At 42.9% G+C, this 15,760-nt stretch overlaps 2 protein-coding genes across 5 annotated transcripts; both read right to left on the bottom strand.

Annotated features, from left to right (window-relative positions):
* Nucleotides 1-311: 311 nt before the first annotated feature.
* snrpd3l (small nuclear ribonucleoprotein D3 polypeptide, like) lies at nt 312-3,064 on the bottom strand. Its single transcript, XM_037116250.1, has 4 exons — nt 2,907-3,064; nt 2,031-2,171; nt 959-1,151; nt 312-531 (listed from the first exon to the last, which is right to left on the bottom strand). The coding sequence occupies exons 2-4, from the start codon at nt 2,154-2,156 to the stop codon at nt 467-469; spliced, it is 384 nt and encodes a 127-aa protein (XP_036972145.1). The 5' UTR covers nt 2,157-2,171; nt 2,907-3,064; the 3' UTR covers nt 312-466.
* A 1,592-nt stretch (nt 3,065-4,656) lies between these two features.
* On the bottom strand, nt 4,657-15,169 carry adora2ab (adenosine A2a receptor b). 4 transcript variants are annotated; one of them, XM_037118305.1, is made up of 5 exons: nt 14,845-15,169; nt 10,351-10,918; nt 10,096-10,272; nt 7,726-7,829; nt 4,657-6,754 (listed from the first exon to the last, which is right to left on the bottom strand). In XM_037118305.1, exons 2-5 carry the CDS (start codon nt 10,548-10,550, stop codon nt 5,802-5,804), a joined length of 1,434 nt encoding a protein of 477 aa, XP_036974200.1. In that variant the 5' UTR covers nt 10,551-10,918; nt 14,845-15,169; the 3' UTR covers nt 4,657-5,801. The 4 variants fall into 4 exon arrangements, with proteins under 4 accessions (XP_036974200.1, XP_036974202.1, XP_036974203.1 ...); XM_037118307.1 differs by having other exon boundaries at nt 10,351-10,753; XM_037118308.1 differs by having other exon boundaries at nt 10,096-10,227; nt 14,845-15,167.
* Between the last annotated feature and the right edge of the window lie 591 nt (nt 15,170-15,760).

Here is a 15,760-nt window from a genome sequence, read left to right as displayed (position 1 = left end):
ACTTCCAAGCACATGCAAAGATACAGCCACAAATTTAGTAATTTCTGTAACTGGTGCCTCCTGCAAATCACAACTTTCCACTACTTTATTTGTTAACCTAGATTATTTGCTCACAAAAACAAGACATCTGTCTGTGTAAAATGTAAAATCAAACTGGAGCAGGAGGATGCTGTGAACCAAAGTGATCAAAGTGAAAGTAACTATCTTTAAATGGATCTGGCTATGGGTTAGGGTTAGCTAAGTGAGGAGGAGACAACTAGAGAGAGGTCTCAAGGACTATCTCAGTTAAGTCAACCAGAGCACAAGACACATCAAATTGAAATATGTTTATTTTCATAAAAAATGAAATTAAAGTATCCCGATGCAAAAAAACAGGACTGCAAACATCCAACATATCCAATCCAAAGAAGACAATTTAAAAACAAAAAGACTATACAACTCAACAATCTTAACAAAGCCAGAACATTTATCGCCTCTTCTGGAAGATGTTGCCTCTCCCCATTCCACCACGGCCTCGCCCCCTTGCAGCCACTGCAGAGAAAAACAAGGAAAAAGACAACACATTTCAGAAAAACAAAATGTCCGCATGAAATAAAGCCAGGGTGTCTCATGAATCAGGGTAAACTATATTAGAATGACAGTTCATATATACACATATTGGTTCACTGATATTGAGATACTCAGGACAGGAATGCCATAAAAATGACCCACAATGTAAATGAAAATATACAGACACATGCAGGATATAATGCAGTAAAGAATCCCAATATGAATGCCACTGTTGACTACAGGTTTTGTCAAAGATATGTTGAAATTTTACTCCCTTGTAAACCCATGCAAATAACTACTGGCAGTATCATAAACACACAAACAAAGTCAAAAACTCAAAATGCACACAAATACACAATTAGCTCCCTAAAACACTCAAACACTGTTAAAAACATAAACACCAACTCACCTTGTGCTTTGAGAATAGCTGCTTTTCCTCTTCCTGCACCTGATCCCTGGTTCTTGTTTTTCATACTCTTCAACATAGGAGCATTCTTTAACATGTCCGGTAAAATCAGAAAGCGAATCTTGCTGCCACGGATGTAGACTTGCTCCAATTGTGCCACCCGGCCATCACGATATGTCACTGTTATGTTTGACATCTGTGGGGACAGAAAACAATGTCTAAGTTTAGCTACACAGTAATTTAAATCAGACCGTTGCAAGACGATCCTTTCAGTGTTAAATGGTCACATGAAATTCTTAAGTTACACGCAGAAATAGTCTAATCTAAATCCAACTTCATTCATAACTACAGCTAACTAGGGCAATGCAAGCATACCCAATTGGGTTGGGATGGTTTCAACATTCTACTGCTTTCATTTATTTTCATCTAATGGTGGGACTGATTCACAACTTGGGACTTGAGGAGCTTGTGCATCTTGCAAACCTTTATTTAAACTACAATTTAAAGGGGAAAAAAAGGGCTTTACTGTCCATTTGTATACCATCTGTCAGTTGGTGACAAACCCTCACAAATGTACTGGTATATTGCACATTCAAAACACACCCATCTTTGGAAACAGCAGATGGAGTACAGAAAAAACATTTATGTTGATAAACACAACATTTAAAATAGAGATCCATACACTGCAACACACACTGCCTATTCAATTTGGAAGCTTAATTTGTGTATTTATTTCCAACGTCAGCTAACTCTAACCCTTCTCCTGCAATCCAAACCAGGATAAAAGCAGGGGAAATCAATTGTAGTTTAGAGGAAATTCTAGTTTGGATGGTTGTCCATTTTTAAAATCAGTCTGTGCATTGCATTTATGGCTTTTTTTTAACACCACATATGATTATTTAAAACCAGAGAGCTCAAAACAGACTGAGTTCAGTGTATTTAAGTAATTCAACATACCGACAATGTTCCTAGGACATAACTACCTCATATTGAACATGAAAAGGTAAGTAAATCAAAAATGACACTGCAGAAATCATGCTGTAAGAGGGACGTTCATTTATTATTTAGTACCAACCTGGCAATTCATGTTGTCCTCAGCCTCAATCAGCTTTCCCCTGTACACCTCTCCAGTGTTGGTCTCACAGGTCACAATGTGTCCCTCTGCTTCATGCAGGACCTTGATTGGCACGCCGATGGACATGTTTCAAAAGTCTTCCTGAAAAACAAAATGTATTGTGGGTAATGTTGAAGTGAGCGGTTCGGTAATACATGAACATCTGCAAACTATTTTCGGATACTGGGGTAAAATCAGACCCCTGGTTTTTGACACCATATCGTCCTTTCCATGTCATTTAAACTTCAGATAAAGAATGAAGTGGGTTGGTCTAAATCCGTGTTTTACGTGCATCCACTACTTGCGCTAACCTCGTCTACAATGCCCTGAACTATCCCTGGTAGGATTGTGTGGCTTAACCGCAATAATGTGGAGCATAATTACACATTTTAAAAATATTAAGTTAAGCTCACAGAAAGTATCACTGACTTTAAGCAGGTGTGTAAGAATGCGAAGTGCTGTAACTGGTTATGAGAAAACTCTTTGTAAAAGCAGCGAATCTCAACGGCTAAGCTAGCTAGGTTAGCTACCTTAGCCAACTAGCTAATATCAGTGTTCCCTGAATTTACAATGTTGCAATATTGCTTACGAAAAGTTAGTCAGAAATGGAATGTTTTGAAGCACTTACTGTTGCAAACTATTATAAATTACCTGAAAAGTAACTTTGAATAACTTTGACATTTGATTATTTATCGAAGTACGAACGTTGAGTTCGGCGAATTGACGGAACCATGTCGGTATTTGGATGAATGAGCGCTTACCAACCACAAAAACAAACACCACTGTTGGGTAGATTACATGAGAATACGATTTAAACGCATTTGTGAAGATAGTTACCTTGATTCCGTCGTGGAAAACGATTTCTTTGTTTTTGTTTCTTCCTTCTCGGCGACTCTGCAACGTGCGTCTGTCGCTTTCGCGTACCTTTTGGAGCCTTTTTCCGCCTACCCACAATGCAACAGCGGGTCAACGGAGTGTTTCCGGTGGCATCCCGCGGTGCACTGTGGGACTTGCATTTTTTAGCTAAGGTTTCCTATTTCTGAAAACATAACAATAATTTCTGAAACATAAAATAACTTTTTTACTGGTTTGTTAAATGTGTGTTTTCCCAGAGGATTGGAGTTTTGTTTGCCTGACCCTGACCTTTTCTGGCTTCTAAATAAAAATGAGCATTCTGATTATTAGAGCTGAACATGTTTTTGTATTTATGTATTTATTCAGAATGAGATCAAACATAAAGCTTCAAGAGTTTGTGTAGTCTATGCATATATATTTTCTCACTCATTATTTCACCCCAGTGTTGTATATCACTGAAATGAGGTCTGTCTACTAGATATTAAACAACAGATGTTTGGTATATATTGTGCGTCTCCACGGCATCAGCCTGTAAGAGAACGCAGAAAGAAATGAACATTGCTTTCAAAGAAAAAATGTTATGAAGTCTCTAATGTTTGTTGTTCTAAAACAAAAGGAGAAGGTGTGTGCCTTTGCCCATATATTAGTTTATGATTGAATGACACACTATAAAGAGGCAGGGTGAAATGTTTTCTGTCAGGACATCATGCAGCCTGCTGGAGCCTTGTGTCTGAATACAAAAGAGCTATATGAGGTATATTCATGTATAATCAACAGTCTCTTGTTTATTTGTGGTTTTGTTTTGTTTTTATTTTCTGTAAATGACTCAGATTTGAATCACTCATAATAACATAATGCCCATAACCCTTATCTCATGCTTATCAAGATAGCCAGGAAAAACAAAACATTCAAATTAAATGGCTTCATCCAAACTAGAAAGTGCAATATAAAACTCCTATGCATAGTTTTTGAATACATAGACATGAGCTGGACACATAGCCATGTCTCTGCAGTTGCTTCAAGGAACAATAAATGTAGCATAATGCAGGTCTTTCAATGGAAGGGCTTTTTAATGAGGGGCGAAAAAGCATTATGGCATAATAAAAGACATCATCAAACGAACCTCCATTTGATTTCCATCGCATTAGGCTCATTGACTGGCGTCAGCAGCCAGGTTACTCTGTAAACACCTCTTGCTGAGTAGTCTGTGGTCATGTGTACTTTTATGTGTGCGTAAATGTGTGTGTTTTTTTTATGTTGTCTATTTGACTCTGAAAGTAGCCACACTACAGGCAGATGGAGTGATATTTGAATAGGTCAACAACAAGCTCTTTTGTTTTGGATGGTTGGTAACCAGACTGTATACATCAGGGGCCTTTGACAAATTTGTCACATGGCTGATGAACCAGCAACGGACATGCGTTGCCTGGCAGTTATCAAATAACTGATCAAACTAGCGAAATCAAATGTTCTGTCGCTATCCATCACTTTGAGAAATGACTTTTTAACAGAGCTTTGCACAAGGGATGGTACACAAGCTTGCTTTCAAACAACGTGTTTTCCCCAAGTTGTCATGGAGGGCTGTATGGCTTATTCAGACCATTACTCTTTTCAGTCCATATTTGTTTCCTCTTCAACAGTTTGGTCTGGTAGATTCATGGTAAAACTGTTAAATCATTTGGTTTTGCAGCAGAGGGTGAGCTTGGCTCATGAAACACAGCCAACAAATATGTATTTAAGACGTTTTTTATTCTCCAGTGAGTAAAAATAATATACATGAGCATTACATTAGTTGACTTAATGCAACATTATCAAAAAAAAAAAAAAATGAAGTTCATGCGTCAAAAAGTTTGAAGTTTCTTAAAAAAGCATTGCAAGATACGGTACAGTTGAGAAAGCATTGTTATCTGCACATTGAGATACTCACTGTTGAAATAGACCCTATACACTCAGCGGTCATTTTCCTCTGATGTCATACTCAGGTTGGCTCAATTTGCAGACATAATGTTACGCTGCTGTGTCCGGTTAAATAAGGATAGGAGATCAGCAAGACAATAGAAAGTGAACTCTGGAGGGACGTCCGACCATATTTGAAGGTAAAACAACATATATGTTCGCATTCAATCACTTCCTATCTAACAGAACCATTTGATTACATTCACTGTGGTTCACTCCTAGGCGTAAATAAATATGTCCAACATGTTCTCTGATATGTTAGAAATAACTGACATCTTTCCCACTGTATCATGTTACCCAATCAAGTCCCAAGGTTAGCTAGGAAATGTTCAAATCCTACCGTTAGCTGTTGTCTAACAAAAGCTAATGGATTGTCAAATATATTGTTTGGCCCTGAAACATAAGCGATGTCCCTCCAGATTTTCACTTTCCGTTGGCTTTTCTGTTGCTGATCAATTAAGAAGTGATGAGATGATACATTTGTCTGTTTCCCTGCATCTAAATGACCCTGAACGCAGCAGTATAACATTTGAGCTTCCCACCTTGATTGCGATGTCGGAGGAAACTGCCTGCAGTGTGAACGCATGCAACCTTTAAACTGACAAATGTTTTGGAAAGAGAACACGTGGCGGTAGATGTTACGATGCCGCATGTCAAGAAGCTTTTTAAACACCCACCAGTTTTTACATAAATTCAGTTGTGTGCTTGTAGAGAGATGGTTGATGAGAACAAAGAAGTAAAACAGGTCAAAATGTTGCCTGGCAATCAGTTTTTGTGACTTCAGAAAGAGAAACATTCGCTGTTGATTTGTTGAAGCTTCATTAATCATTCTTCATACAGTACTGTCATGTTTGCAAGCTGTTATGTTTTATGGCATTAGAAATATGTATCATATACCGAAATGTTTTTTGTTTTTTTTTGTCACGAGACTTCTGTGAGCTCTGTCTGTTTTGTTGAGAGAGCCTGAACATTCACAAATGTGATGCAACTCCCGCTGTCTTTCACCTCCAAAACATCTGTCTTTCCTCCCAGATATGTGACCGACTCTTCTCCATCCTGTGCAGCAAGTCCCATGATGCACGGCTGCTGCTGCTGCTGCATTGCCGGAAGGCTGCTCCCCTTGGTTTGGTGTCCGTTGGGTATGGAGCGACTCGGTGCATCGACTGTCTTTGATGTCCACCGGCAAGAGGTTTCATGGGCAGCAGCTGGAGGAGTTCTGTCAGGGCTGGGGTCCAGGGCGTAGCTATTCACGATGGTGCCACAGGATAAACCCTCTTTACTGGTGTGGGAGGAACTCTGCATGATACTGCTGCTCCGAACACTTCTGCTATCGCCGCTCCCACCATGCCCATCCCTCCGCCCCAGGATGTGCTGATTCATGATCCTCCGAAAGGTCTGTCTGAACTCCCGAATTCGATAAGCGTAGATTAGAGGATTCACAACAGAGTTGGCATGGGAGAGGATGATGGCAATGTTCATCACCCAGATGTGTGAGCGCTGGCAGTCCTCACACAGGTAGTTGAAACAGTTGATGATGTGAAGCGGGAGCCAGCATAGAGCGAACAAGCCGACGATGATGGCCAGCGATTTGGCAGCATGCACCTCCTTCTGCAGGGTCGAACGCGACGTGGTCGACGACGAGGTTATCTCTCCGGGAGTGGGAGTGTGTGCAACCTTGAGCCCCATCAGTCGGAGTTGGCGCCGTGCGGCCATGAAGATGTGGGCGTAGATTAGCAGCATGAGCAACAAGGGGACCAGGACACAGCCAAAGAAATTGAAGTAGACCATGTAGTCCATGGTAACCACCTTCTCGAACAGGCACTCCGTCAGGCCTTCGGGGCAGCTGCTGTAGTTGCTGGTGGTGGTGTTCCAACCTGTGCAACAGAACCACAGGTGAGTTATTGCCAGTTTTATTCTCAGTGTCAATGTTTTATTTTCAAGCAGACTGAGGAAAGAATTCTTGCCTGGTGCCAGACCTTTGAATCCGTCCACTCCGCAGAGTCGACTGATTCATCTGGACTGTGACATGAAAAAACAGTTTCTTGAAAAAACGATCAAACCAATGAGCGCCAACTGGGGGAACTAACGATTATCCAATCAGCAGCGTTGTCAAGCTGGGTGTTGGAACCAAGTAGGTGACCACTACAGGCACAATGAATGCCGCTTCCCAATATCGTCCAACATCATAGGTTATTTTTACCTCACTCTGCTCCACCGTTCAAACCCTGTCAAAACCATTACGTTGGCATAGCTACGCATCAGTGCAAACTTACATTAAACTACATACAGGTGGCGATCCGTGACGGGAAATCCAATCCCCTTCCCCCAATCGATTAGAGTTCATGAAATGTTAACGACAATAACGAGTTGACAATTGAGTTTGACATCAGGAAAGCAGGAATTCTACACGGTAAAACATTTGGCATGCCACTATGGCGTGGTATTGCGCATGGTTTGTGTTTCAGGCTCGGTCTCAGCTTTCCTGTAAGAACCACTTAACTTTATCAAAGCCAATATGAACACGATGCATTTCCTCCGACTGGCAACGCTGAAATTAATTTGAGCACTTATCTCTAGAAATACAATACCAATTCATTTCCCATTTTTCCCGTTCATATGGCTGCCAACTTTGGAGATGGCTGTTCTGGTAAGAGGATGACGAGGCTCAAAGGAGGGTACGTTTGGAGAGGTGTTTCCTTGACTCTTGCCGTTTCTCATAACTCAGATTTTCCAGCTTAAATGACAACTCACGGTGAAACAAATGTCAACCAAAAACTCAGCATATGTTTTTTTGGTTGTCCCACAGGCTTTGGTAAGAACTCGTGGATGCACATAAATCTCCCACCTCTGTTCCAGCCCAGCATCGGTGTGAGGCCGATGCCAACTGAGAGAACCCAACACAGTGCGATGATGCCCTTTGCCCTCGTCCCCGTCACCAGGCTGTTGTACCTGAAATGTTGAGCAGAGCACAATAAAACTTTAGGACTAGATGTTTTATCTAACCACTGTGATGCACTCCCTCCGAGGAAAGCACAAGATTTGGCGATTGAAACAAGGAGACGTCAGCCGTGCATTCAAGCTTAAATGCTGCATTTATTAACGAGCCGTGGTGAGATTTAAATTGTTCCGCTGAAGTCTATTGTCGCATTGCCGGCTTTTAAATACGCCGCGTCTAACTTCACTCAGATTTTGCAGATGCCTAGAAACAACTCGATTGTTTTGATCCGTTTGGCTGAGAAAAAAGTACCGCTTCATGACACCTTCCTTCCTTTCTTCAATGCGAGAATGCGGTGGAGTGTGTCAAATCTTGCTGCATGACTCAGTTGAGTGAGTGTGCATAAATCTGCAATAAAGGGGATTTCCTTCCAATATTGTGATTTACCAGCAGCTCTCCTCCCTCCTCTCAGCTTCTTCTTCTTCTTCTTCTTCTTCTTCTTCTACTGAACTAAAAGATCTCAACTATCTGTTATCCAGTCATATAAGAGTTTCTGAGCGATGCAGTGTCACACAAAGTGAGGACCGAAATCTTCATACTCATGATTGGAGTTAGAGGTGGAGGCTTTGCTGTCCACTGTTTTGACGGCTTGTAACTTAGCTCAAGCTTGGGGCAGGATTCAGATAAATATTGGCTAAATACCACGCCTGTCGACATAGGTTAGGAAACGTATTTTGCAGAGCAAACAGTGATAAGATTACGCTAACTTAAATATGCAGTAACTTAGTGATACTACGTCAAAGTCAGCCTTTCGGGGTCCATTTCTACAAAACTGAGACGAGGACTCTCAAAAATCAACCGTGTTCTTGGTTTCTGGACTCACGCAACTGGACCTGACCTGCAGTGTTTCGCTGGCGGTATTATTATTCACATTGCTCCATGCAGACACAAGGAATGCACAAATCCGGCTAGAGGAACAGAAATAGAGAATCAGCATGAATAGCTATACTATTCTGGGTAACACTGCCTCACCTACAGCCAATGTCCCATGTGACCGAGCCCTTTCATGACCACGGTGGCAGCCTGTAGGCTATATAAAGCGCCCTAAAACTCTGATGAATTATTAGCTCCGCGGCCTTCGGTTTGCCGGGATTGTGGCCCCAGCCAGCGTGAGCAGCCCGCGAACACACACAGAGGAGCTGTTATGCAACCGCTTATGCAAATGCGTCACCTGCTGCGGCTTACTAGGTGAAATATCCTCGCATGACGGGGGTAAAGAATGCAGCTGTGACTAAACAATGGCAGCTTTGGTTACACATATGTGAACAATATGAGTCAATAGTGTGTCGAAACACCTGTTGCAGGAAACCGTGTACCGAACAAAAAAAAAACAAGGAAGCACAAACGACAATTAGGGGGACATTTAAACTTTACGCTGATTTATGAGGATGAGCATGATCGAAGCCCTCAGCAGGTTTTTATCCCCCCAACAACAAACAAACTGTAACCCAATAAAGGCCGCGGTGTCATACGTCTATGTCTGCCCACAGCCGGCCTGATTAGCCCTTATTGAATAAGATCTGTCTGTAATTCAATGTGTTTGCTACAGCATATCAAGCCGCTCAGGTTTAATGGTTTACCCACGCTCCCCCGACTTGAGTGCCACGTGCGAAGAGAGCGCCACGTTCGATATGGAAGTGTAACGTGTGAGAGGCGGCTACGGAAGCCCCGAGAGGCAAGTCGAAAAGAGAATCTGGTGACCTTTCTGAATTTTTTCTCTCCCATGTTTATGACTCAGGAACAACTCAAAAACAAAGTTCTTTAAGTTTTTTGTTTGTTTTTTTTTTTAAATGCAAGGAAGGAAAAAGTTGCGCAAGGTGTTAGAAAAAAAAAAAGTTTTGGATAAAGTTCACCGACACTTATGTTTTCTTTCGGGTGAGTTTTAATTTCTTTCTTTCTTTCTTTTTTCTTTCTTTCTTGTGTTTTTTAAATTTAATTACCTAATAACCTAATTTAAAAAAAATCAAAATTGAGTATTACATATGTAAACAAATACATTAAAATAGAAATAATTGAAAATAAAATGAAATTATAGTGCAACATCTGTGTGTGCACTCTAAACACAAGGTCATATATATTTTTACATATAGTGTCTTTGAAAATAATCCTCACTAAAAACATTGGCCATAGTTCATTAAGTCCCAGGATAATTTGCATGTAAAGCTGTGTCTGTTTCAGGTTCTCCAGTTTGGCTGATGCAACCTTTTTGCCCCCCCTCACCTGAGTGGGTTCTTGATGGCGATGTAGCGGTCCACGGCGATGGCCAGCAGGCTGAAGATGGAGCTCTGGGTGAGTATGAGGACGAAGCACGCGATGAACAGGCAGCCGAAGAAGTTGGCGCAGAAGCCGGTGCTGACGTGAGAAAGCGTCACATTCAAACATTTTAACTCTGGATTTCTGAATAAAAAAAAAAGATGATCAAGACATTAAAAAAAAAAAAAAAAAAAAAAAATGACACGACAAATGTAATGATACCTGATGGTGATGGCAAAGGGAATAGCCAGCAGCCCCACGGCGATATCTGCCACCGCCAGTGACACCACGAAGAAGTTGGTGATGCTCTGCAGGTTGGAGTTGAGGCAGACGGCCCAGCACACCAGGATGTTCCCAGCCACAGCCAGGCAGGCGATCACCAGCTCCAGGCCAATGTAGACCAGCTGTTCATTCTTCTGCATGGTTGTTTTTTTCCTCCTTCTTGCTTTCTTTGCGCTTTCATCCCACACGCTCAGCTGCTCGATGTGTTTTCAGACGCAGGCACCCGCTTGCCAAACCGCATTGGCGCGTCTCAAGGGAAGAGTGATTGTGTCACCGGAGGACGGCCAAGGCAGGAAGTTCCCACCACGAACATGGCTCTTGTGATGCCTGACTTCACTTTCACCTTTAACCGTCACACACACACACACACACACGAGCCCGTCACTCTTCCTCTTTGTCTCCTTTCACGTTCGGCTTGGTGAACTTTTGTCACAGATGGCAGCGGAATATTGAGGAGGAAGCGTCTGGAAGTTTTGCCCGACGGCTGCCAAATTAAGAGCAGAGTGGGCTGGAGAGAGAGAGAGAGAGAGAGAGCGAGAGAGAGAGAGAGAGAGAGAGAGAGAGAGAGAGAGAGAGAGAGAGAGAGAGAGAGAGAGGGCACAATCTCAGTTGCCTGTACAAACAGATTGCAGGTTACCACACATGCGTCAGAAAAGCCATCTATCTCTGGACGACAGTTTGTTTCTGTGCAGGGGCCAAAGCCGACAGTCCAACAATGCACCTTTTATTCCAGGGGGGAAAAAGTTTCCCGAAACCCTTCCACGCGCGTTAATCATTCCCGCCACTGTCGTGCTTTTCCTAGAAAATCACTGATAATTAGACAAAATACACTACCCATAAATCTCACAGCCGTTGCGCCAGTACTGGAACACTTAAAAAAAAAATAAAAAAAATAGCTTTGCTGTGTTTTTTCTGTTTGTGCTAAATTGTAAGCAGATTAGGCTATATTACCCCAGATAACCTCCACAAAGGAGGAGTCGGAATTAATTGTAGGCCAAGTTTTTTCAGGTTACTGGGGTACGACAGCTCGGGGGAGCGAGAAAAGGAAGACAGACAGGTTTCCAGATCGTGTCAGATAATAATAACCACGTGTTACAGTTCATTTTCTCTCTCCATCAGTCAGGAATAATCAAAATGATCTTTGAGCTACAGCGAAGAAGGCGGCGTGAAAGAATGCAGGACACGGCGCAAAACCTGAAAACTGTGCTCGGCAAAACGTCACCAGGATTACTCGGTTGAATTTCAGAGAGTTGTTGTTTTCGTAGCGTCGACCAGGATTGGTACGACCCAACACGCTCCGGTCACTTCCTTGCCCCGAGTTAGATGTGAGGGTTTGTACCACGCTCACGTCTGTGGATTACTATGGATCCAGAGCCAGGAGGTGGTAAGCTCGGCCTAGCTTAGCGTAAATACTGGAGGCGAGGGGAAACAGATAGCCTGGCTCCGTGCCCCGCCAGCACTGTTGACAGCTCGCTCATTAACACGTTTTGTGTTTGTTTTATCGATACATGCACAAACCGGAACATAAGGAAACGAGAAGCTGTGGCGTTACAGGAAGTTATAATCTGGTACAGGCCGTACTCACATGGCGGACATTTGACTTTGATACCACGCCCAGGGAGGGGAGATTAAATGTTGTTTGTGTAAAACGTAGGAAATCTGACAAATTGTTATCATTTCACTTCTTCCTGACTGATCAGCCACTTAAAAGGTGAAGGACAGTCAGAATATGGAGAACACCAGGGTGTATTTCAAACGTTGGGCTGGGATGCCACCATTCGATGTTGATGGATATGGAGCTGTCATGGTTAACACATTTTTAGTGCTGAGCGATACGCAACAACTCATGAAACCTTCATGAGTTCCGCAGGTTTCATTTTCGGTTATGACGAATACGACGGGTTTTCTCACCGGGGTCTGTATTTCCCCCTGTGATTCACAGGCTGTAGCATTTTCCACAGCTTCGTAATGCTTCGTGGGTAATGACGTTGCTGCTCATGTGATTTGGACAGTATCTCGATTAGTTGTTCATGAGCTCCTCTCATCTACTGGTGGTCCTTCATGCATTTGGGCGAGAAAAAAAATACTACCTTTCTGCAATATTGGCTTTTCTGAAAAGGTAAATATTGACATATCGGCTGCGGAGATATAGGTCAGGCTATAATGCCAGCATCAACATCCTAAATGGACTGCTGTATGTCAGTTCACCTCCACTATACGTCACACGATCCATCCTGTTGTTAGGAAAACAAATACAACCTGCTTTTATCTCTTACGTATGACTTTGACTGACCGGGCACAGAGGGCGGACATATGTCGAAGGTGAAAGTTATTGACTTCGGTGGGGAGGGGGAAAAAAAAAAAAAAGGTTTGTAAATATGACCTAGTTCCTGCCAAGGACTATAGAGTGAGTAAGATTTTGACAAGATAAGATTCAACAAGATTGAATGTAAAGCAAACAAATGGTTCTGTGGCAACAAAAGGGGGAAATCTGGTCACTAATGGCGCAAGGCTGGGACGAGTCCGACCTATCCTGAGTGTGCCTCACGTCAGAGAATAGGAACTCCCGATCAATCTCTTTAATCAATCGCGCTGTTTACCATCCCAGTGTTTCTCCCGCGGTGTCACAAACGCATCCATAGATTGAGGCAACTGTCACGAGTGCGTGTCAGATAATTGTGTTCGAATCTTAATGCCTCCTCTAATCAGCTTTAACGCGGAGATAGCTTTGTGCCATCAGAGTAATATGAATGAATAAAATGTGTTCAGTTTCAATTCAGTTCAATTCAGTTGTTGGGGAATTCCCCCCCTGCTGAGAAATATCACACCGTAAAACCTTTTGGGGTTGGAAACTCACATTCTCTCTTCACAGTTCTGCTAAAATCGACTGTTATTTGATGTGAATGAAGACGGGTTGTTGCTTTTGATTCCTGCTCTATCATGTCAGTGAATAGACAGTTATCATACAGCTGTGCACGTACGCCTCATTTAAACTGGCCTCATTTGCACTATAAGAAGAAGGCTTGGTTACAAATCCTAACTGCACCACGGTATCCATTGCCAGGCAATATATCAATATTATTATATTATTGTGAAATGAGACTTTATATGGTCTCAGATTTTACAAGTCATTTCATGATAGTGCCTAAAGTGTCTTTCCCGGGTTTTAAAGGCTGCGTCACAGTAAAGTGACGTCATTTTTTGTACTTACTAGACAGTTCTACTCATTCTAATACTTGCCTTTCCCCACTTAGTCATAATTTACACATTACTGGAGACTATTTATCAAAAATGTCGCTGTCTTACAATATTATCATACTAGTGTTTGTGTATTTGTTTATCAGAACATGCACTGCGATTGCTCATTTTGTCGCCCAGTCCTTCTGAAGAGAATTCAAATTATCGAGATATTAAAATAGTGCAATTTCATCTCCAGGCCATATCTCTCGCAGCCCTATTCGCACATTCACTGAAGCTGTCACACGCCTCTCGCTTCTCGTGCGGCTCTACCAGCACTGGTCCTGACTGGCAGCACATCGGACCAAAGTCCTACTTCTCCGCTATTGTTCCTGAAACCTTCTCAGGGGCCCGAGGAATGCAAAAACCAGGGTTTATCCTGCAGCGGGTTTGGCAAGCCGCTGAAATTGTCCAGGCCTTTAGATATGACCTTGAACGGCTCACATTTTCTGATCCTGCTCAAGAAAAACAAAACAAAAAAACGCCTCCAAAGTTAAAGTGATAAAACACCAAGAGGAGTGGACTTACATATTTCCCCGCAATGATGACAACGTTTTTTTTTTAAGGCTGTACAACAGAAGCAGACGATCTCCTTCCAGTCAGCTGCTCTGGCAGAAACTACTCCCCGTGATTATGGGCATGGCTATATATGTGTCCAAAAGGCCTTGGAGGAAGTGATAAGAAACATGCACATCCTGCTGGAGGGGAGATCTGTCTCTGCCCTGTCAATCAATGCTCCTGCCACAGCCAAAGGAAAACATAGAGGGAAGCGGCCGTGTTACTAATGGCCGTGGCACTGTGAGTACAACTGATGATGGATGGTGGTGACATCACTCAGAGACATAACATGATCAGAGCCAACACTGAACTGCAGGGCAACTTATGTGTCCAGTGCAGCAGATGTCCAGCACCGGCCCCATGCAAGTTTTTTTTTAAGTCTGTTTATCAGCCACACAAATTGAGGTGAATGCACACTGATTCAAACGTGCCATTAAAAATAATAATAATAATAATAAAAAAAAATCTTCCTGACACACTGGATATTGCAAGAAAAGCATTAAGTCGTCAGTCTGGCTGTGTTTTCAGCTGCTAGACCACAGATGACGTGCAAAAACACCTGTTGAAGCGGCCGAACATCAACTGACAAACACCAAGAGGTAGACAAAAAGCGGAAAACAATCCAATTTCTTTACTTACCTTTTTTTCCCCCCACTGAGGGTGTAATTCAGTGAAGTCTTCTCCACCCGGTCAGCCTGTGCAGGTGCTCAGTGTGCAAGGCTGCTGCCAGCGCGCGTCGAGCAGCGGAACAGACACTGCGAGCTGCTGAGTTGAACTTTAGAGACTTTGAACGCAGCGAATCGAGGCGCACAGTTAATCAGAACGAGCCTGTGGATCCTCACATGCGCCGCAGCAACTCGCGTCGGGCCCGACGGGAGAGACTGCAAGCTGCGTAAAAGCGGTCTGCGACAGGAACAAGCGCAGCCACACGCGTCGCCGCCTCTCTCTCTCTCTCTCTCTCTCTCTCTGTGTGTGTGTGTGTGTGTGTGTGTGTGTGTGTGTGTGTGTGTGTGTGTGACAGAGAGTGGAGGGGCTTTCTTCTGGTAAACGTTGACGCGCACGGGCGAACGGAAATAACTGACTGAAAGGCTGACAGATGGACGGGGACGGAAAAGTAAAAAAGAAAACACAAATGGTTTTCATGTAAATGTAAATGTAAATGTCAGCCATCAGGAGGCGAGAAAACCTCTCTCCGAGTCCGCGTGCAGTTTCAGCCACACACCCGCGCCGTTTTGTTTTTTTTTTTTTTTGATTGAGGCTGCGCGTAAAAGCGCGCACACCGTCTCACCATAGGAAGTCCGCAATCTGTATGTGTGCGCATTACGAAGCTAAAGTTCACTCACTTCTGTTTTTTTTTTTTTTTTTTTTTTTGGGTGCATGTTTGCATTGTGAACCGGTTTAGCTGCACCATACTGGAGGAGTTTGAGTGTTGTGGCCTGAGGGTTTTGAACACATGATATGAGGAGAGGTGTGGTTACGCACATCATGGCTAGTTCAGGATCACCTCTCTTTGTGTTTTTATCAAGACGAGGTTTACAAAACACTGACACGATCT

Source organism: Acanthopagrus latus, chromosome 12, assembly GCF_904848185.1.
Source record: "Acanthopagrus latus isolate v.2019 chromosome 12, fAcaLat1.1, whole genome shotgun sequence".
Classification (NCBI taxonomy): Eukaryota; Metazoa; Chordata; class Actinopteri; order Spariformes; family Sparidae; genus Acanthopagrus; species Acanthopagrus latus.
This window is presented reverse-complemented; position numbering and strand designations above follow the sequence as displayed.